At 41.4% G+C, this 21,839-nt stretch overlaps 1 protein-coding gene across 5 annotated transcripts; it reads right to left on the reverse strand.

The window, feature by feature from the left end:
• Positions 1-1,451: 1,451 nt before the first annotated feature.
• Positions 1,452-21,309, reverse strand: LOC108413651 (NACHT, LRR and PYD domains-containing protein 3-like). 5 transcript variants are annotated; one of them, XM_037540848.1, is made up of 15 exons: positions 21,179-21,309; positions 20,912-20,992; positions 17,448-18,843; positions 11,214-11,315; positions 10,890-10,994; positions 10,404-10,505; positions 9,993-10,088; positions 9,490-9,532; positions 9,120-9,282; positions 7,107-8,889; positions 4,422-4,589; positions 3,926-4,099; positions 3,616-3,789; positions 3,283-3,456; positions 1,452-2,356 (listed from the first exon to the last, which is right to left on the reverse strand). In XM_037540848.1, the coding sequence occupies exons 4-15, from the start codon at positions 11,276-11,278 to the stop codon at positions 2,344-2,346; spliced, it is 3,060 nt and encodes a 1,019-aa protein (XP_037396745.1). In that variant the 5' UTR covers positions 11,279-11,315; positions 17,448-18,843; positions 20,912-20,992; positions 21,179-21,309; the 3' UTR covers positions 1,452-2,343. The 5 variants fall into 5 exon arrangements, with proteins under 5 accessions (XP_037396745.1, XP_037396743.1, XP_037396746.1 ...); XM_037540846.1 differs by having other exon boundaries at positions 9,120-9,315; XM_037540849.1 differs by lacking the exon at positions 3,283-3,456 and having other exon boundaries at positions 9,120-9,315.
• Positions 21,310-21,839: the final 530 nt, after the last annotated feature.

Below are 21,839 nucleotides of genomic sequence, written 5' to 3' on the forward strand. Positions count from 1 at the left end.
GCTGTCCCATGACCTTGTGTGAGTGGCAGTTCGAAAAGAAGAAGCGGTGGCTGGTTTCAGAGGTCTCGGAGGAAGCCTGTGCAAGCCGTCACCCTCCTAGCATTGGTAGTATTTTGTGATTGGGGGAGAATTTGAAACAACTAAATTGGGGAGAAAATTGGGTATATAAATATATATATATATATATATATATATATATATACACACACCTACATACATGTACATGATGCAGTAACATCCCACTCACTGCAGAATATGCTGTAAGGCTCACCCTTTGAAGTACAGGCTGAGCCATACAACTGCCGCAATGTTAAGTGTAGCTTAATTTTGTCAATTTTTGCTAGATCAATATTAATGTTGTTTTGTTTTAAAGCATCTTACAGCCCATTTTGTTTGGCAAAAGGAATTCAGTACAAATGTATTCATTAATAATGTAAGCAAATTTTTGTTGAGTAAAGTATGCACACAGCTATCAGAAATCATCAAACACACTTTGTCCTTCAGATCTTGGTCCATTTATTATGTGTTAACATTTTCTTTAGGTAGTCAGCATAATTTAGAATTAATATTTACATATATAAAATATACCACAACTACTCATAGGACATCAGAGACTTTATGTGAAAACTAACCATGCCTTAATTTTGCATCATTATCATCTATTGAACATGAACGAATGAAGAAAGGCTTAGTTCAGTGAATTTGTCTGATTCAACTAAACTCAGAAATGGCAATCTTAAATATTGCAATGCAGATGAAATTATACAGAAACAAGAGCATCAACTAATTCCATATGAACATTTCTTACTGCATTTCTTGTGCCATATCACAGGCAATCTCTTAACAGATTCAGGTCTCATTTAATAATCAACTAAGAATAATGTCATATTCATCAAAGTCCTGAAAATAAAATTAAATATAAAGAATAATAAAATGACAGGTCTATATAGACTGATTTCAGTGTATGCAAAATCAGTCTAATATTCAACAATTAAATGTGTGCAACAGGTCATCAACAAGTTTATTTTTTTCTCTGCTGAACTAGGGCTTAAAAGGAATTATCCAAAATGTTAATTGGTGTTTCAAAGGATTAAAGCTACCTGACCATTAGCATTTTTCTTTTTTGAATAACGCTAACTGGTGACTGCTTTCACTTTTTTCCACATGGAACATTTTTGGTACAACCATTGCTTTAATAGCACTTAATTGTTAAGCATAAAACAGCACTACTACACAAGAACCATTCTTTGAGAATGTAACATCATTCCCTGCAGTCTTCAGATAAACTGGCTAATGTGAGCTTTAGCAAGAATATCATCATTATCATAATTATCCATCAAAATGGCTAGGGAACCAGCCCTGTGACCAGAAGGTTGCTTGTTCGATCCCCCGGCTGACAGTCCATGACTGAAGTGCCCTTGAGCAAGGCACCTAACCCCCAATTGCTCCCCAGGCACTGTGGATAGGGCTGCCCACTGCTCCAGGCAAGTGTGCTAACTGCCCCCTAGTGTGTGTGTTCACTAGTGTACATGTATTGTGCTTCACTGCATGGGTTAAATGCAGAGGTCTAATTTCAGTGTGTAAACACAGTGACAAATGGTTCTCAATTCAATTCTATAGAATGGCTGGCAGGAAGAAACCAATAATTGCCAGGTTAAACTCTGTTAATTAAAATTGAATGGAATAAAGTTTTCAACATCACTCATCACGATTGGCATCAGTTTACTACTTCTTCGCAAACCAGCTGGTTTCAAGCTGAAAAATACAAGCTGAATGTCTGAAACTTACCATTACATTTATTGGATTACCTAAAAGACTAGTTGCCTTTCTCTGTGTGCCTTTTCAAGCCACATGTAATCTACTATGACTTTAATTTATTCTGGTTCTGGTAAAGTGCTGCATTGTGCACTGTGAGGTGTTGAATAATGAAACAGTGCTCTGAGTCACTAAGTGCTGGAATGTGTTTTGAAGAATATCACACCTACCTCCATTAAAAATAATGGTCTCTAATTTTTTGACATGATGCGACGTTTTTGTTTAACCCTTTGACATCTTATACTTTTTACATACAAAGGCTTATCATTCAGCACCTACATGGACTTTAGTGCAAACTGGTTGAGCTGTTCTTAGGTTATAGAAGTGTGTGAATCTTTGGGTCCACCAGTAGGCCCATGGCACTTTAAAGGGATAACTGATCACAGTTAATCAATGGATGATTCCATATATAATACAAATACTACATTTAAAACATTTTTTAAAGTGAAAATCTGTTGTATTCCTGGACAGTTGTTGGGTTACATCTGTAGTCAGCTGCATGACTCTTTCCTTGAGGCTCATACAAGATCAGGTGTAGAAGCTGTAAAGCAGAGAATAAAGAAAAAACAGTCAAAGTTGTTGAGGTTATATTATCAGTAGAGTGATTACTTAATTCACGTTTCACAAACCAAACTACTGCAGCTAGCCTAATGTTATGAAAGTTTGCATTTCCTGTGCATTTCCTGTGTATACTCTCATAATGTAGGTAATTACATCTCCTATTACAGTAAGAAAAGTCTTTTTGGAAAAAGAACAGTGCACCCTATAACACATGTAATTCTAAAAAAAACTAAATAAGCTGTTGCAACTATCAAAAATGAGAAAATTACATGAGTAAAAACAGAAGTTGATACTTGTCTATTTGTATAAGTTGTACTACTATAATACATATATAATATTTTATCACAAGCTTGTTTGCAATAGTTGTTAGATGCATTGTTAACATGTAATTACACAGTTTAGAGAATCTCTTATTACAGTGGGTCCAAAAAGAATGAAAACATTTTTATGTCTCTATGTGATTGTTTATTTTTGTCAGATATCAAATTGAAATAGAAAAAGGTGAAATTACAGACTCAAGCATGTCAGTGCAGAATGTAAATTAATGCAAATGTATATAACTGAATGAATCATGAATCATGTCAATCAAGTTAATCATGAAATTATGCAATTACATTTAAATAATAGAGAAAAACAATAGGAATAACTTTTGATTTATGAGAATCAACACAGCAGATATCAGGAGCAAAATGCATTCTGTTTAGCATCAAGAAGTTAAAGCCAGGTAATCTACTATCTAATACAATTGAATATGTGTTCTGAATTTTTATATACATATTATGGTCAAGTTATTAATACAAAAATTATTATTTCATCTTACATAACCTCCTATTTAAAAAATTCAAAGGCAAGTTATTGATTTTGTAAATGAATGAATGAATGAATTAATTAATTAAAGAACTTTACTCTAGTTTCTCCAGTTTGTAGTGTGGATCCTCCAGTAGAGGAGACAGTAGCTTCACTCCAGACTCTCCAGTATTATTGTGTACCAGGTCCAACTCTCTCAGGTGAGAGGGATTTGATTTCAAAGCTGAAGCCAAAGCAGCACAGCCTTTCTCTGTAATACTGCAGTCAAACAGCCTGTAAAGAGAATGCACACAATTTCAGAAAACAAAATGCAGTAAAATAAATTATTACAAATATATGAAAATTTAACATGACAGTGTGACATTTTTCTGAAATGAAAAGTGCATCTCTGACAGCACAAGAAGATTAATGGACACACAAAGCACTACTGACTCTAGTTTCTCCAGTTTACAGTGTGGATCCTCCAGTAAAATGGAGAGCAGCTTAATTCCAGCGTCTCCTATTTGATTCATTCCCAGATTCAGTTCTCTCAAGTGTGAGGGGTTTGATTTCAGAGCTGGAGCCAGAACAGCACAGCCTTCATGTGTTATGTTGCAGTTACACAGCCTGTAGAGAGAAGACATGGATATATTATTTAAATTGTTTGTACAAGTACTGTGTGTGTGTGTGTGTGTGTGTGTGTGTGTGTGTGTGTGTGTGTGTGTGTGTGGTTGGACAAAGACAATGAGAGTCTTGATCTCACCCCAGTTTTTCCAGTTTACAGTATGGATTCTGCAGTCCTTCACACAGCTGCCCCAGTCCTAAATCCTGCAGATTATTATTGTCCAAGTTTAGCTCTTTTAGACTTGATGTGTTTGAGCTGAGAGTGAAAGTCAGAGTTAAACAGCTCTTTTCTGTGAGCCTACAGCCACAAAGTCTGGGAAAGAAACAAAAGCAGAAAATTTTCAACGCAAACAAGAAACTTACACATCTCAGATTCTCTCTTACATATACATGCACAACATTCGCTTATACTGTGCTTCCTAATAAAAAAAAATTAAGATTTTGAAAAAGTAAACTATTCTTATGGGGACAATTTCCCAAACAGGGATTTATCCTTGTGCTGAACGACATTGGTTTCTGAATAGAGATCCTCCATTGAACACAAAAAAATCAAGTCCAGGACTAGACATAATTGCTGACCAGCATACTGATTCACAATGCTTATGAACATAATGTGTAAAAAAATATAGTCTTACCTCAATATATTTAGTTTACATTGTGGATTCTCCAGTCCTGAGGAGAGCAGCTTCACTCCTGAATCCTGCAGATTATTTGTACTCAGGTCTAGTTCTTTCAGATTTGAGGAGCTGAGAGCTGACGCCAGACTTGCACAGCTTTTCTCTGTGAGATTACAACTATTCAGGCTGTCAAAGAAATATGTTAACGTTAAACAAGACAATATCATATAAGACATGCATAAAAATATTAACAATTATATAAATTATAGAAAGTTATATAAAATAAATTATTATAATGTTATATTATTATAATATTATACTATCCCCAACCCAGAGAGGGTTCTCCGCCCTTTTCTGCCTGAGAACCATGGTCTCGGATTTAGAGGTACTGATTCTCATTCCGGCCGCTTCACACTCGGCTGCAAACTGATCCAGTGAAAGCTGAAGTTCGCGGCCTGATGTCCCCAATAGGACCACATCATCTGCAAACAGCAGCGATGTGACCCTGAGGTCACCAAACCGGACACCCTCCATCCCCTGACTGCACCTAGAAATTCTATCCATAAAAATTATGAATAGAATCGATGACAAAGGGCAGCCCTGTCCAACTCTCACTGGGAACGAGTCTGACTTCCTTCCGGCGATGTGAACCAAACTCCAGCTTTGTTTGTACAGGGCCTGAATGGCTCGTAGCAAAGAGCCATGTACCCCGTACTCCCGAAGCACCTCCCACAGAATACCCTGGTGAACACAGTCGAATGCCTTCTCCAGATCCACAAAGCACATGTGGACTGGTTGGGCAAACTCCCATGAACCCTCCAGAATCCTGGAGAGGGTGAAGAGCTGGTCCAGTGTTCCACGACCAGGGCGGAACCCGCACTGCTCCTCCTGAATCTGAGGTTTGACTATAAGCCGGACTTTATTTTCCAGTACCCCCGCATAGACCTTACCAGGGAGGCTGAGGAGTGTGATTCCCCTGTAGTTGGAACACACCCTCTGGTCCCCTTTTTTAAAAAGAGGCACCGCCACCACAGTCTGCCAATCCAGTGGCACCGGCCCCGATGTCCACGCAATGTTGAATAGACATGTCAGCCAAGACAGCCCCACAACATCCAGAGCCTTGAGGAACTCAGGGCAGATCTCATCCACCCCTGCAGCCTTGCCACCAAGGAGCTTCTTAACTAACTTAGCGACTTCGGCCTCAGTAATGGACAACCCTATTCCCATGTCCCCAGACTCCGCCTCCTCACTGTAGAACGTGTCGGTGGGATTGAGAAGGTCCTCAAAGTATTCCTTCTACCGCCCAATGACGTCTTCAGTCGAAGTCAGCAGCACACCATCTCCACTATATACAGTGCTAGTGGCACACTGCTTTCCCCTTCTGAGTCGCCTGACGGTTTGCCAGAATCTTTTCGGGGCCGACTTAAAGTCACTTTCCAAGGCCTCACCAAACTCCTCCCACACACAGGTTTTTGCCTTGGCGATGACTGAAGCCGCAGATCGCTTGGCCTGTCGATACCTGCCAGCTGCCTCTGGTGTCCCACAGGCCAACCATGCCCGGTAGGACTCCTTCTTCAGCTTGACGGCATCTCTCACACCTGCCCGCCACCTCTCACCATGGGCAACTCCAGAAAAGAATAAAGTCCAGCCCCTCTCAAGGAGATTGGACCCAGAGCCCAAGCTGTGTGGTGAGGTGAGCCCGACTATATCTAGCCAGTATCTTTCAACCTCGCGCACCAACTCAGGCTCCTTCCCCGCCAGTGAGGTAACGTTTCAAGTTCCAAAAGCCAGTTTCAGCAACCGAGGATCAAAATGCCAAGGCCCACGCCTTCGGACACTGCCCGATCCACAAAGCACCGAAAACCTACTACTGCCCCTCCCATTGGTGGTGGGTCGATGGGAGGGGGGACTCATGTAACTCCTTCGGGCTGGGCCCGGCCGGGCACCATGAGTAAATGCCCGGCCACCAGATGCTCGCTGGCGATTTATAAATCATAACTCATATTATTTGTTAAAGCTCTCAGAGAAAAAAGGCTTGTGTTTGTGGATTTGGCAGTTTTGCATCTTCTCCACACTGAAATGCAGCATCTCTTTTACTGATTTTGTCATATCATAAGAATTAAGTGAAGATTAGCCAAAAACAGTGTAGATTCTGCTCCTGATGACCTCCTGCTCTGCACAGTTTTCAGTGTCAGAGCTTGATTGTTAACTTATATGAAAAATCAGGTGTGTATTCTGTCAGTTGCCATGGAATATCTGAAATTGCATTGGTCAAGTGCAAAGGAGGTCTGGGCAATATGCTGTCTCTACCACTATATAGCGATATTCATATATGTTGTCATTTGGTGATGCATGTACAGAATTTAATATATACTACATTTCCTATTCGGAAATACAATTAGCATCTGTTTAATGTTTGAAATATGGCCTTTACTGTAATTTTAAAAAATGTAAACAGTACAAACAGTCTAACCATATTTATAAGATAAATTATCTTAAATATCATTTCATACTGTAATATATTTGAAAAAATATATAATGGTATTGAATTTTATTAACAATACACACTGAATTATCTTCTTGTACATCCCTGCATTTCAAATGTCTCTAATCTACGTTTTCTAATCTAGTATGAACTAATTTCTTCCAGAGTTTTATGAAAATAGAAAATGAACGCAGAAAAGGGTTTTTTTAAATACTCACATTGCCTTCCTAGATGCTTTGACCACTGGAAGCAGTTTCAGGAAACATTCTTCTGATGGATCATAATAACTAAGGTTGAATTCCTCCAGCTCATCTTCTGAGTTCAGCAATACAAAAACCAAAGCTGCCCACTGAGCTGGAGACAGGCTGACTGTGGTAAGATGATTTTTACCACTTTTTTTCAAGTACGTTTGGACTTCTTGCATTAGGGAATGGTCATTCAGTTCATTCAGACAGTGGAACAGATTAATAGATTTCTCTGGAGATGTGGTTTCCTTGATCATTTTCTTGATGTATTTAACTGTTTCATCTTGGGATGGACTGCTTCCTGTCTGTATACACAGGCTTTGCAAGAGAGTCTGGTTGGACTCCAGTGAGAGACCTAGAAGAAAACGGAGGAAAAGGTCCAGATGTCCATTCTCACTTTGCAAGGTCTTGTCCACTGCACTCTTCAGAAAATCAGACATTGTTGGCTTGTGAATGGAAGTAACAAATCCAGGAAATTGTCTTTGAAACTCTTTCCTGCTACTGGTGATGAATAACATGAACACATATAAAGCAGCCAGAAACTCCTGAACACTTAGATGCACAAAACTGTAAATCTTTCCCAGTTGCAGCCCCAACTCCTCTCTGAAGATTTGTGTACACACTCCTGAGTACACCGTCACTTCTCTGACATCAATGCCACACTCTCTCACATCTTCCTCATAAAACATCAAGTTGCCTTTTTCCAGCTGTTGAAAAGCCAGTTTTCCCAATGCCAGAATATTCTTGTTAATTTGATCTGAATCAGATTTCAGTGTTCCATGATATTTCTGACTCCACTGGGTGGTTTCAAAGATCAGGAAATGTGTGAACATTTGAGTCAGAGTCTTGGGAATCTCTCCTTTTTTTGCTTGACTCAGAATTCTCTCTAGAACAGTGGCTGCAATCCAACAGAAGACTGGTATGTGGCACATGATGTAGAGGCTTCTTGATGACTTTATGTGTGTGATGATTCTGTTGGCCACGCTCTGGTCACTGATCCTCTTCTTGAAGTATTCTTCCTTCTGAATATCATTGAACCCTCGTACCTCTGTTACCAGGTCAACACATTCAGGAGGGATCTGACCACATGCTGCTGGTCTAGAGGTGATCCAGAGAAGAGCAGAAGGAAGCAGATTCCCACTGATGAGGTTTGTGAGCAGCACATCCACTGAGCTTATCTTTGTAATGTCACACATTCTTTCATTGTTTTGGAAATCTAGAGGAAGCCGACACTCATCCAGACCATCAAAGATGAGCAAGACTTTATAGGAATCACGGCCTATTAATGCCAACTCAGCCATTTCTGAGAAAAATCGATAAAGAAGATCCTTCAGACTGAATGTTTTCCCTTTTAATAAATTTAATTCCCTAAAAGGAAGTGGAAATATGAAGTGGACATCCTGATTTGCTTTTCCTTCTGACCAGTCCAGAATGAACTTGTGCACTGAGACTGTTTTTCCAATTCCTGCAACTCCTTTAGTGAGTACAGTTTTCAGCTTATCTCGACCAGGTAATGGGCTAAAGATGGCATTCAGGCTTATAGCTGTTTCCTCTGTCACTCTTTTCCTGGATATCTCCTCAAGCTGCTTAATTTCATGTTCATTGTTGTCCTCTCCATACCCACCATCAGTGATGTAGAGCTCTGTGTAGATTTCATTCAGTGTTGAGTTTTGTTGCTTTGCAGTTCCCTCTTTAATGCTCTGAAATGTCTTTTTAAGTTTTGACTTCAGTTTCCGCTGATAAAAAGGTGTCATTTCTGCAAAAAAAATTTTGATTTCTGCATTTGCAAGATTTTTCAACACATTGTTCTTTTGGGCTGCATGTGGTTGATTTGTATATTTTCACTAATCACCATTTTAAAGGTACAAGTTCACAAGTTCACAAGTTCACAAGTGTATGAGCAGCTTTATACATGTTCACATTCACTTGAATACTAAGGCCAACTGTCATTGTTAAGAAATTAACCATGTGACTTAAGATTCTTACTTGCTTGTAAAATAGTAGCCAGGTTTATCTGGTCCATTTCCCTCAGAACATGCAGTGTGATCTTCAGTGCTCCTTCTCTGGCCTCTCTCTGATCCTCATCTTCCTTCATCTGTCCCTCAGAGCACTCTGGACTCAGCAGGTTCCTGAACCGCTTGAGCTCATTCTTCACCAGAGAAATGACTCTTAGCTCAACTTTCTGATCATGGATTAGTGACAAAGTAACATACATTCAATAATTATAATATTCTGGGATAATACCACTGCTAGTACAAACTATTACAATTAATCATCAAGAGAATATGTTACAGCATTAAACAATAAGATCAGAATGAAAATGATTGTTTTTTTGTTTGATTTCGTGCACACAAACCTTGAAAATGGAATCAATACTCTTGTCTCTGGAAACTGCTGACCTTTTCAGTTGGATACAATAAGCATACAAATTAACTTATATGAGGTATTTATAGCAAAAATAACATTCAACCAAAAAATATATACAAAATATAAGTTTAAATATATTGTTTTGATTCTTACATATTCAGTCTTCCCATAGGGACACTGTGACAGTATGACAATATTATATGTTTATTGATAAATATTAAATTATATAAATATTATGGTAGTCAGTGCTTTGCTTGTTTCGCTTGCTGCCTATAACTTAGCAAAATGCACAACAGTCCTTTGAAATTCTATGCTTTGAACAAGGAAATATAACCATTTACACAAGTAAATTGTCAGCATTTTTTGGTAAGAAGTACTACATCAAGCATGGAAAATGGTTTCCCTTGTTAATATAAGTGATTATTATGTGGTATAACAGAAGTGTCATGTGGAAACATTTCATTTTGTTAAATGTTTCTAAATTGCTTTTACCTTGGATCACTTTCAGGGTCTGTTTGTGAATAATCCATAGAGTGACCACTCATCATAGATGCACGACTGAATGTTAATCTCTTTTTTTGACTTAGTCTGGAAACACATAAGTAGGAATAAATATGATTACATATGCAGGATGTAAAAGATGTACATTCCCATTCAAAAGACATTGAAGAAGCAAAACAGGGTCGGATATTTTCAAAGTCAGGATTTTTTCCCATTATTTGGTGTGTTCTTCAATTAATTTTGCAGGAATCCTTTTATAAAATTAGGATTTCTGGCCAGTACACATCCTTTCAGACCCACTGCATTGTGAATTGTCTTCCAGTTTTGACTGGAAATTTATTAAACAAATTAATGGTGGTCTGTGACTTTTAAAAAATACTGTAGTTCAAGTTATTTTTTTACCTCAGGTCAGCAGAGGTGTCCTCTCTGTAACAGTCTGAATCCTCAATGAATTGCTCACTCATCGTGGACAAATATGACTTGGGTCTCTCTCTGTTAATCTCTCTATGATAAACAGTGTGTAAAAACAGTTTTAAAAAAGCTAATTTGGAATAAAAAGTTAATTATTCTGCCGTTCACTGGCACAACTAGCTTGCATTTATTCATAGGCATATGAACACCATTTGGTTTAGGAGTTAAAAACAAAGTTGTTTTTATTTTAATGAAATCCTCTCTCAATTACCTCAGGTTAAAACGAGAATCTCTTTCTCTGAAGTTGAATGGATTATCCATAGACTGTTCACTCTTCATAGATACACTAATGGGTGAAGATGAATCTGATCTCTTTGTTAACCAGACCAGACAACATGGTGTGAAAGGTACTGTAGATAACAACTATGGAGTTCTCCTTAGGTTCTCGGTGTAATATTAGTGTAGATATATTTTTACCTCAGATTAGTAAAAGGGTTTTCCTCTTCAAAGTTGTCTTGTTCATCCACAGATAGCTCACTCTTCATGGATAAATAAGATTCTGGTCTCTGTCTGTGAATGAGACTATAAAGCACAATGCTTAAAAGTGGCAGTAAAGGGACTGCTAAAAATGCTAATTCAGTTAGCGGTGGATAAAAGTTAATATTGCTGTGTACAGTGAGCATGAGGTAATGAAAACCGGCAACAACAGCCTCAATTAATTATTAGCCTTTCAGTACATTTTAAGGTCTAAATTAGTTTTCCCACAGCCCATTTTTTCATTTAGAACATAAAGACATGTACCTTGGATCAACCGGAGCATCTCTTTCTTTGAAGCTGTATGGGTGATCCATAGACTCACCCCTCATAGTCACACAGATGGGTGTAGATGAATCTGAAATCTTTCTGTGAATTGAATGAGGAAGCACATTACGAATGTGGCGCCCCAAAGTTATCTATTGCCAGACTACGCCACCCCTGGGTTTAGACCTGGAGCGAGGGGAAGCTCCGTGTACCTTAATAATCTCAGACCACACCGCCTTAGAATAATACAAGTCAAACAGTTTATTAATTGTCCCAGACGTTGTCAGTATTCGTATCAGCTTGATCCATAAAAGAAAGTAAAAACCACTACCTTGCTGGGCAAAGTGCTGGAGTTGGGAGTCCCATATAAGATATCCTTACCACACGTGAAGAATTTTTAAAACCAGTGACACACTATATTGCACATAGCACTCACTCTACATTGCACTGCAAAAATCACACTAGTGGATACCCAAATCAGCAATATCCCAACTCCACACGGTTAGCCCAGTACATACTTCGACCACCTTTGAGCATATAAAACAGGAGTACAAATCACAAAACCACGGAGACAAGAGAAATAAAAATATAAAAACAAACAGTACTAAAACAAAGAACACACGTAGGAAACCAAGAAAAAGCAGCTGGCAACCCAAGTGCCGTATGATCTGCGTTATAAAATGACCAGCGTCGATCGGAGGCTAGCTCAGCTGTCAAACAAAGAAAATAAGGCATCATGTCACTACCATACTGAATTTAAAACACCATAGGCGAGAAATATCAGACAGATGTACATACCTTCATGTGGTCCCAATATGCCCTGGACTGCACAGTAAACACGGTCACGGCACCGCACACCACCTCAGCTATGCTTCCCAACAATGAACACGCTGCAGGGAGTCACGGCGTCTCCTCCATGCTGGTCCCACACTTTACAATGTGCATGCCTGACACAAACAGTTCCTCGTCCAAACGCTGTCACTCGCTCTGCTGTTAGCCTAGCCACACTGCCCTGCCCTAAGGACCCCGGGCTGTCTACCTAAATACCTGAACCACAGGACCCCAGCTGCCCCCGTGATTGCCTGTCTCCGCCCTAATCCGTTACGCACACACACACAGGAGTGCCGAACATGACAGGGCTACAATCCACCCCCCCCAAATGAATCGGCGCCCCGACGATGACAGCCTGCAGCCCTGCCAAAATAATGGTCCTATTCCAAGGACCCTCCATCACTCCTTAGCACAACTGTCCTTGGGAGTCGATGAAGGTTAGCATGCTGGCCTGCTGTAGACCTAGCTGAGCGTCGTGGGAGGCCCGGGACCGGTAGTGCTTCTACTTCATCCGGAATAGGAGACATTGATGGTTCAAGAGCTTCTTGGGGCTCCTCTCCCATGCGCAGAATTATTAAGCCGGCTGATGAATCCCCGTCAGAGGATAGTGACTCAGACGAGTCGGGCTCAGGAACTATCGGAGTTACCTCCTCTTGTCCCCGCTGCTGCTCTTCCGGGACTGCCCTTAACTCAACCCGGTGTACTTGTCGAATTGGCCCCTCTTCATAGGCTGGGGCCACCGAATACACAACTCCCGTGCCTGTGGGTTTTCGGACTACCTGAAAGATGCCGGAGTTCCAGTGGTCCTGAATCTTGTTCCGCCCCGTAACATGATTCTTCAAGTACACCAGCTGACCTTCCTCAAACCCAGCATCCCTCACTTGCTCATTATTGTTCCTACTACGCCTCTGAGCCTGCTCCTTTGACCTCTGCCTCACATGCTCATGTGCCAACTGAAGACTTTGCTGATGCTTAGATACCCATTCCTCCAGTGGTTCCGGGTCCTGTGTGATCTCACCAGTTCCCAACAGGAAATCCACAGGCAACCTTGGGTGGCGGCCAAACATGAGGAAGTGAGGTGTCTGTCCAGTAGTCTGATGAGGGGTGGTGTTGTATGCAAAGGTCAGCTGTGGCAGGTGACGTGGCCAGTGTCTCTTTTCCTCAGATGGCAGTGTTCGCAGCAGATCATGTAGGGTACGGTTAAACCGTTCACACTGCCCATTCCCTTGAGGATGATAAGGGGTAGTTCTACTTTTCTGGATGTGGTACACTCTGCACAACTGCTTAATTAACAAGCTTTCAAAATTCCGCCCCTGATCAGAGTGGATGCGGACTGGGGGGCCAAACCGATGGAACCAGTGTTGTACCAACGCCTGAGCTACAGTACTTGCCCTCTGGTCTTTAGTGGCAATGGCTTGGGTATATTTGGTGAAGATGTCAGTTAAAATTAAAACATTTTCTCTGCCATCACTGGCAGACTCCAAGACTGAGAAGTCAATTGCCAAGATTTCATTTGGGTGGGCAGCCTGTAGCGTCCCTTGAAAGGCCCGAACTTTAGGCTGGACAGCCTTTCCCAGTGTGCACCTTTGGCACTTTTGGCACCACCGTTCCACATCTTGAGCCATGTTCACCCAAAAACACCGGTCCCGCAGCAACTGAAGGGTTCTCTCTGTGCCCTGGTGGCCATGGTCATCATGAACACTTCGGAGGACCTCGTTCTTTAAACACTGTGGGAGAAGGAGTTGGGAATACTCTGATCCGCCTCCTGGGGGATAAACCAAGCGGTACAGTACACCCTCACACTCCACTAGCCGGTTCCACTGCCGCAGCAGCCCCTTACTAAGGCCACCCAAAGCTTCTCGTTCTTCGACCCCAGGGCGTCGCCCCTCACTGCAGAATTTCCATATTGGCCCGATTACTGGGTCGGCTTGCTGCAAGGCACTCAAGTCACTGGGGGAGCGCCCCGGAAAAGCAACCACTTCCCTGCACTGGCTCCTTGGGGCATTTAACCGTTCTTCCACCACTGCCGCTGTCACTAGTGGTGGAACCACTGTCCCCACCGCGAACCGCTCCACGTATTGCCTAGACAGGGCATCAGCATTCTGGTTATGCTTTCCCGGACGATACTTGATGGTAAAGTTAAAGGATGCCAGTTGGGATGCCCACCTCTGCTCTACTGCTCCAAGCTTGGCAGTCTGCAGATGACTCAAGGGATTATTATCAGTAAGAATGGTAAACTGATGGCCAAGTAAGTATTCCCTAAACTTTTCTGTCACTGCCCATTTTACTGCCAAAAGTTCCAGCTTCATAGAGCTATAGTTCTCCATGTTCCTCTCGGTGGGCCTCAACCCTCTACTGGCGAAGGCAATTGGTCGCACCTTTCCCTCCTGTTCTTGTGACAGAACTGCTCCGAGTCCTCCATGGCTGGCATCCACCTCCAAGACAAAAGGCTTATTAAAATCAGCATACGCAAGGACTGGGGCAGAGGTAAGCTTTTCTTTCAAAGATTGGAATGCACATTCACATTCATCATTCCAGGATTCAGCCAATGATACAGGAGGGGTTTTACCTTTCCGCCGTGGTCCATTCAACTTCCCAACCAGATGGTGTAATGGCGCAGCCAACTTGGCAAAACCCTCCACAAAGCGTCGGTAGTAGCTAGCAAAGCCAAGGAAAGAACGAAGCTCCGCCAGGTGACCAGGGCGCTTCCATTCCCTGACCACTTCAATCTTATCTGGGTCAGTGGTCACCCCCTCTGCCGAGACCACATGGCCCAGATAGCCTACTTGGCATTGAAAGAAACGACACTTGGACAATTTGACTTTTAAGCTCTGCTTTTGCAGTCGTGAAAACACCTCCTCCAGTCTTTCCAGGTGTTGCTCTACAGTAGCCGAAAACACAATCACATCGTCCAGGTACAAGAGCACAGACTGGTACCGGCAATCCCCAAACATACGCTCCATGAGGCGCTGGAATGTACCTGGTGCATTGCAGAGTCCAAAGGGCATACGATTAAATTCGAACAACCCAAAGGGCGTACAAAAAGCCGTTTTGGACTTATCTTTTTCAGCTACTGGAACTTGGTTGTAGCCGCTGGCCAGGTCAAGAGTAGAAAACCATTTAGCACCACATAGTGCATCCAAGGACTCCTCTATGCGTGGAAGCGGATATGCATCACGACGGGTCTTTGCGTTTAGCTGTCGATAATCCACACACAGCCGAAGGCTTCCGTCCTTCTTAGACACCAAAACAATAGGTGAAGAGAATGGGCTACTGCTTTCTCTGATTACCTGGCTATCGAGGAGCTGTTGAATGTGAGCCTTCACGGTTTCGTACTGGGACGGGGGAATCCGCCGATAAGGCTGGCGCACAGGAACATCATCTAATAACGGAATGTCATGGGTGATTAACGAAGTACACCCCAAGTCTCCCTCTTGTTTAGCGAAGATGTCCCGGTACTTCGACAACAGAGCCTTAACCTGTGCAGCCTGCTCCTCCGTCAACCCCTCAAAATCAGAAACCGCCGATTCCGTAGGGCTAGTACACAGCGCCTCTTGTGTGGCTACAACAGCTAAGCCGTCATCCCAAAAGGGTTCTACAGAAACAGATGCCATAGGCCCTGGAGGAGCCACTGCCACTGCCTGCACTGTGCCAAGTATGCGGCGGGGTGGAAGCCACACAGCCGTACTGCCCACATTTACCACCGGGGCAAAAAAACGACCCTTCTTTGCAGCCACAAGAGTGGGAGACACGAGCAGGCCCTCTGGAAGCTGCCCCTCTTCGTAACCCAAAGGCTCCAACAAGAACTCCATGGATTCTAGTTGAGGACAGGTGACGGGAACCATGGAAAGGGTACCAGCTCTAACACAAACTGCAGACCTACCCTGCACCTTGGCCTTAAATGGTGTAGTGGCATTAAGAACCGCTTCCATCGCCTCACAATGGTGCAAAGCATGCCGTACCGCCGGGGCCGCCACCCGCACTAAGGGGGAATGAAACAGCTGAGAACCATGCTTTTCAAACAACACCCGGTAGCAGTCCCTAAGCACATTCATTCCCAGCAACCCAGGTATTTCTGCCTTGCGACTCTGTAGTGTTGGATGCTCAGGGTCTTTAAAGATCAATACCCCCCTCTTAGGAACACACTGCCCCAGAACTACCACATCCAACTCCAGGTAACCGATGTAAGGTATATCAAGGCCATTCGCCGCTTTTAGACCCAGCCACCTACAGTCTTTCGTTTGTAAGTGCGAGAAATGTTGAACAAAGAAGCCCTCAGTGATTGTTGTAACCATTGATCCAGTATCAATTAAACAAGGAACTGAAATACCTCCTATAGAAACATGCAGCACGGGACAATTTCCTACAAGCTGACTATAAGAGGAGGAAGCACAAGGGACTGAGCCAGAACCAGTCCTTCCCAGTGTGTGGCTCTGCACACTGGGAATTTCTAGTTTTCCGGCTGGCTAGGAATGCTACGTGACGCCTGGCGAACTGGCCTATTGCTATCTGGAGGGGGGGAGGCCGGGCAATAGCGGGCTATGTGGCCTGATCTATCACACTTATTACAAATAGGCTGGCCCTCAGGCGTACGTTTAAAACGACTGCCTCTGCGTACAGAGGGAGCATACAAACTCTGGTTAATTGGCCCTAGATGTCTGACCAACATATCTAAGTGTGCCTGTTGTTTTAACACCAACTCTTTTAACTCAACCAACTCAGGTGACGGTACAACAGCGGCCTCACACTGGGAGGTAAGCTGAATCTCACTACTGTGACCCATTACCCGCTGTCCCCGGTCACGACCTGACTGGCCCTCCTCCAACCACCTAATGGCTTCCCGCCGTACATCTAACAGAGTTACCTTATCCTCAGTTCGCACAAGCTTTTTAAGTTCCCTACGCAAAGCAGAGTCTCTAACATTCTCACAGAACTGGTCTCTTAAAACAGTGTCAGGGTCCACAATGGCATCACTCTTACATTGCTTAACTTTGTCCAGGAGTTCCATTAATGCATGGGAAAACTCAAACAGAGACTCACCCTCCCTCTGCTTTCTGTCAAAGAACCGCTGCTGCCAAAACACATAAGACCTAGTACACCCATAAACCTCCCTTAAGACCTTAATAATTTCCCCTGGGTTTTCTCTAACAGCAACAGGTCTGTACTTAATTTCGTTACGAGCCCCCCCTTCTAAATGATCAAATAAAAACAGTGCTTTGTCCAAATCAGACATGCCTCTAGATCGGATACAGCTTTGGACCTCTTCCACCCACTCTTCTACAGAAAGAGCACCTACCACTGCAGAGCCGGAAAACTTGGAACACTTTCTCTCTCTTGGCAAATAAAATGCCTGCTCTCGACGTGCAGGTTGGGTACCATTTTCCCTGTTGCTGTCCCCAGTACCTCCATTTTGTGCCACGGAGAGTCTCTCATTGTCCCTTTGGAGCCGCTCCACCTGTTCCCGCAACCTCTGCAGCTCGTCCTCCATGGTCGGGTCCTGATGAGATCCTCTTTTGAATTGCCAGCTGCTTTTCTCTCAAAAAAAATAAATAACTACTCCTGTAGCTCAAATGCGCTTGGAACCAAACTGACAGGAAAACAACTTCAGGAACCTAGTTCTATCCTGCCGACTACGCCAGAATGTGGCGCTCCAAAGTTATCTATTGCCAGACTACGCCACCCCTGGGTTTAGACCTGGAGCGAGGGGAAGCTCCGTGTACCTTAATAATCTCAGACCACACCGCCTTAGAATAATACAAGTCAAACAGTTTATTAATTGTCCCAGAAGTTGTCAGTATTCGTATCAGCTTGATCCATAAAAGAAAGTAAAAACCACTACCTTGCTGGGCAAAGTGCTGGAGTTGGGAGTCCCATATAAGATATCCTTACCACACGTGAAGAATTTTTAAAACCAGTGACACACTATATTGCACATAGCACTCACTCTACATTGCACTGCAAAAATCACACTAGTGGATACCCAAATTAGCAATATCCCAACTCCACACGGTTAGCCCAGTACATACTTCGACCACCTTTGAGCATATAAAACAGGAGTACAAATCACAAAACCACGGAGACAAGAGAAATAAAAATATAAAAACAAACAGTACTAAAACAAAGAACACACGTAGGAAACCAAGAAAAAGCAGCTGGCAACCCAAGTGCCGTATGATCTGCGTTATAAAATGACCAGCGTCGATCGGAGGCTAGCTCAGCTGTCAAACAAAGAAAATAAGGCATCATGTCACTACCATACTGAATTTAAAACACCATAGGCGAGAAATATCAGACAGATGTACATACCTTCATGTGGTCCCAATATGCCCTGGACTGCACAGTAAACACGGTCACGGCACCGCACACCACCTCAGCTCTGCTTCCCAACAATGAACACGCTACAGGGAGTCACGGCGTCTCCTCCATGCTGGTCCCACACTTTACAATGTGCATGCCTGACACAAACAGCTCCTCGTCCAAACGCTGTCACTCACTCTGCTGTTAGCCTAGCCACACTGCCCTGCCCTAAGGACCCCGGGCTGTCTACCTAAATACCTGAACCACAGGACCCCAGCTGCCCCCGTGATTGCCTGTCTCCGCCCTAATCCGTTACGCACACACACACAGGAGTGCCGAACATGACAGGGCTACACTTAAAAATGACATCAGTTAACAACTAGGAAGTTCATCTTGTTACTTTTAAGACTGTTTTTACTTCAAAGCAGTGTCTTCTCCGTGGTTGTGGGGGTCACACATTGATTCCTCATCTATGGCATCTTTGAACAGCTCATTCACTCTACTAAAAAAGAACAGTGGACAATTAGTGTATTTCAGAATGACATTAATGTGTTTTAAGTGAAAATAACAATAACAGCAAATGTATAATGGAAAATAATTTTTTATTTCTTTTTATCGTATATATCGCTGCTGTCGGAACAAAACCTTGTGTCTCCAAAATACAAAAAACTTGCTATACTTTTAATGTAAGTCAATGGAAGTTATTTTGGGCCTTTTGTCCATTGATCATGAAATTTACACACAATGTAATGGGAAACAAGCACTTTCAAATAATGTAAAAAAACTGAAGAACAATGTACATGTATGCCTTATTTGGGCTCTGTATTTAATGTCTCTAAATACATTATTGACATCATTAAATTTTTCTCAATTTAAAGGAGACAACTAGGTAAACATAAAATTTACATTTTGATATAATTTTATATGATATACACATTTTGTACACGTCACTGTTATTAAGGTTTCATTTGACCTTTATTTTGCTTTAGCTATATAAAACTTAAAAATAATAACATTTCACATACAATTGTTTTGGCTGTTTAGGATGAATATGAGGTTACTAACATGCAATATTCTAATCTGTTTTAGAGCCCTAACCTAGCATAACCATACCTGTAGCAGTGCAAGAACTACTGATAATTGACCATATGTGGGGGGAGGGGGGAACAGAATTCCCACCAGAACTTTGATGTTTGGATGAGGTTTAAATTGCTAGTCAAATAAATAAATAAATAAATAATATTTTAATTTATATAGCACTTTTCATGCCAGTGCTTTACAGATAGATGAGGAAGTTCAACAATAATATAAGTAATTCTGAGAATTGATTAGAATCATATAAGAAAATGACACAGATCCAATTAAAAGATAAATACCACAAGATGTAGAGTTTTAATGAAATGCTAAGTTAAAGAGATGTCTTTAGATGTGTCTTAAAAGTAAGCACTGAGCTTGACTCTAATAAAAGGTGGGTTTGGGTTCCACAGTTTAGAAGCAGAAAACTCTATGAGGCCTTTCCATGTTTTATGTATTTTACAGAAGGTAAAAGATACAGATAGTCAGTAGTGTCCTTTTAAAATTTGAATGATATGATCTGTCTTTTATATTTTAATTAGGATCTCTGCTGCTGCATTTTGTACAAGTGGTAGAGGATGTATTCCATTAAGAAGAGCACTACAGTAATCCAGCCTGTTTGAAAAAATGCACGAACAAGTTTCTCTGCATCGCTCTGAGATAGAAAGACTGAACTTTAGTGACATTTCTCAAATGCTAGCAAGCGATTTTAGTGACTGTGTTTACATGCAGGATGAAACAGAGCTCAGAGTCTAAGATCACACCCAGTAAAAATGTTTCTAATTTATAGTTCTTTCTAATTTAATACATAGTCTTTCATGGCAAATGATCTTGTCAGCATAACAATTTAAGTAGAATTTTACCAAATTTGAACATGAATTTCAGAATTTCTTAGTATTTGGTATAGTATGTCCCTCTTTTGTTTTAATGACACATGAGCTGCCATGAGCTCATTTTGTGCAAAAGCCTTTGATGAGGAAATCAACTCCAACTGAGCTGTCTGGGCATGTGCTTCAGTGGAAGCGATACGACTAAAAAAATCTTCTGTACAAAGACCAATGTCATTTGCTTAAACTTAAATGACGGCCTCAAAAATAGCACAAAATCATGAATATTTCTTCATCATCGACATTGCTTTGTTACATTTTGTTCTGAGATTTTCTGTTGTTTATTAATATGATTATATATTTAAAAAATAATTTAATATAAAAAAGTTTTTCACAGCGGCCTTTTTTTTACTCCAAAAATTCTTGTTATTTTTTATGGTATTTATCAGTTTTTTTTAATCTTTTGTTTATATTCACTTAATTGCTTTTTGCCCAATATATATTGACAACTAAATTTCAGCCTACATCTTTCATCTCAGTTTATTTGTTTTAAATCCCTATTTGTTTATAGGTATTGTAAATGTAAGAAAGTTTGAGAAGAAATCACTGTCAACAGATGCAATTTTGGACATACACTTTTGCAAGTGTACACACAACAATTTCTGTTACCTCTTAAATTTGTGAGAAATGTCCTCTTCAGACGCATTCACCAGAGAGGTCATTGCATTTGCAAAAGTAGACACAACAAATCTGTAAATATGCAAACACACCAACTATTTGTGTGACCAGCACAGTCTAGAAATGAGGAAATAACAATTTTCCATAAACATATCCAAATTAAAAACCCATACACACTTTTTACCACCTGAATCTTCCCCAGACCCTACAATGTTAGAAAATACTACTGAATTCTATCTTTCAGATGGAAATACTCACTCTGCTTTTTCTTTCAATGTTGTTTATATTCCTGTCTCTTGAAATGGAGTGTGTCGGAACCTATGTTTGAATACTTTCTGACTATAAACTGGTTTGTCCTGATCTCCTGGTGTTTTACGGGAGGTGAAGACCTGTAGTTATGGCAAAAGACAACACAGATAGAACAGACAGATATGCTGCAAAGCTGAACTAACTGGGCTAAGGTAGTGCTTAGCATTGGTCTTCTCAGTTTTAATCTATAATTTCAGATTTCTTGCACACATGCAGATTCAGAAAATTACCTTGACTGTTGGAGACAACCATTTGGCCTTTCTTCACAAATGGGAGCAAAAAAGACATTCTTTATGAACTGTCTCTCAAACATCTACCTAGAATTCTCTATGTTTATAAAAAATGTTCCTTCTCTCATCATTTCAGTGATAACAAGACAGTAGCATTGACACACTAGAGAATAAGTGTAGTAGCAAATGCTCACAGCAGTTTATTCCTAAAGTGTTTTATGAACCGTGAAAGAACCTACAAAGAGAGCTACACGTCTGCTCGCAAAACTTGTTTGCCTAGTGTCACACAAACCTGAAGGAGGTGGAGACATCAGTGCAGTATTGTTTACAGTTCTTTCTAAGGGCTAATAATGGTAGGTTATGCAATATTTGAAGCAAAA

This window comes from Pygocentrus nattereri, chromosome 9 (genome assembly GCF_015220715.1).
Source record: "Pygocentrus nattereri isolate fPygNat1 chromosome 9, fPygNat1.pri, whole genome shotgun sequence".
Classification (NCBI taxonomy): Eukaryota; Metazoa; Chordata; class Actinopteri; order Characiformes; family Serrasalmidae; genus Pygocentrus; species Pygocentrus nattereri.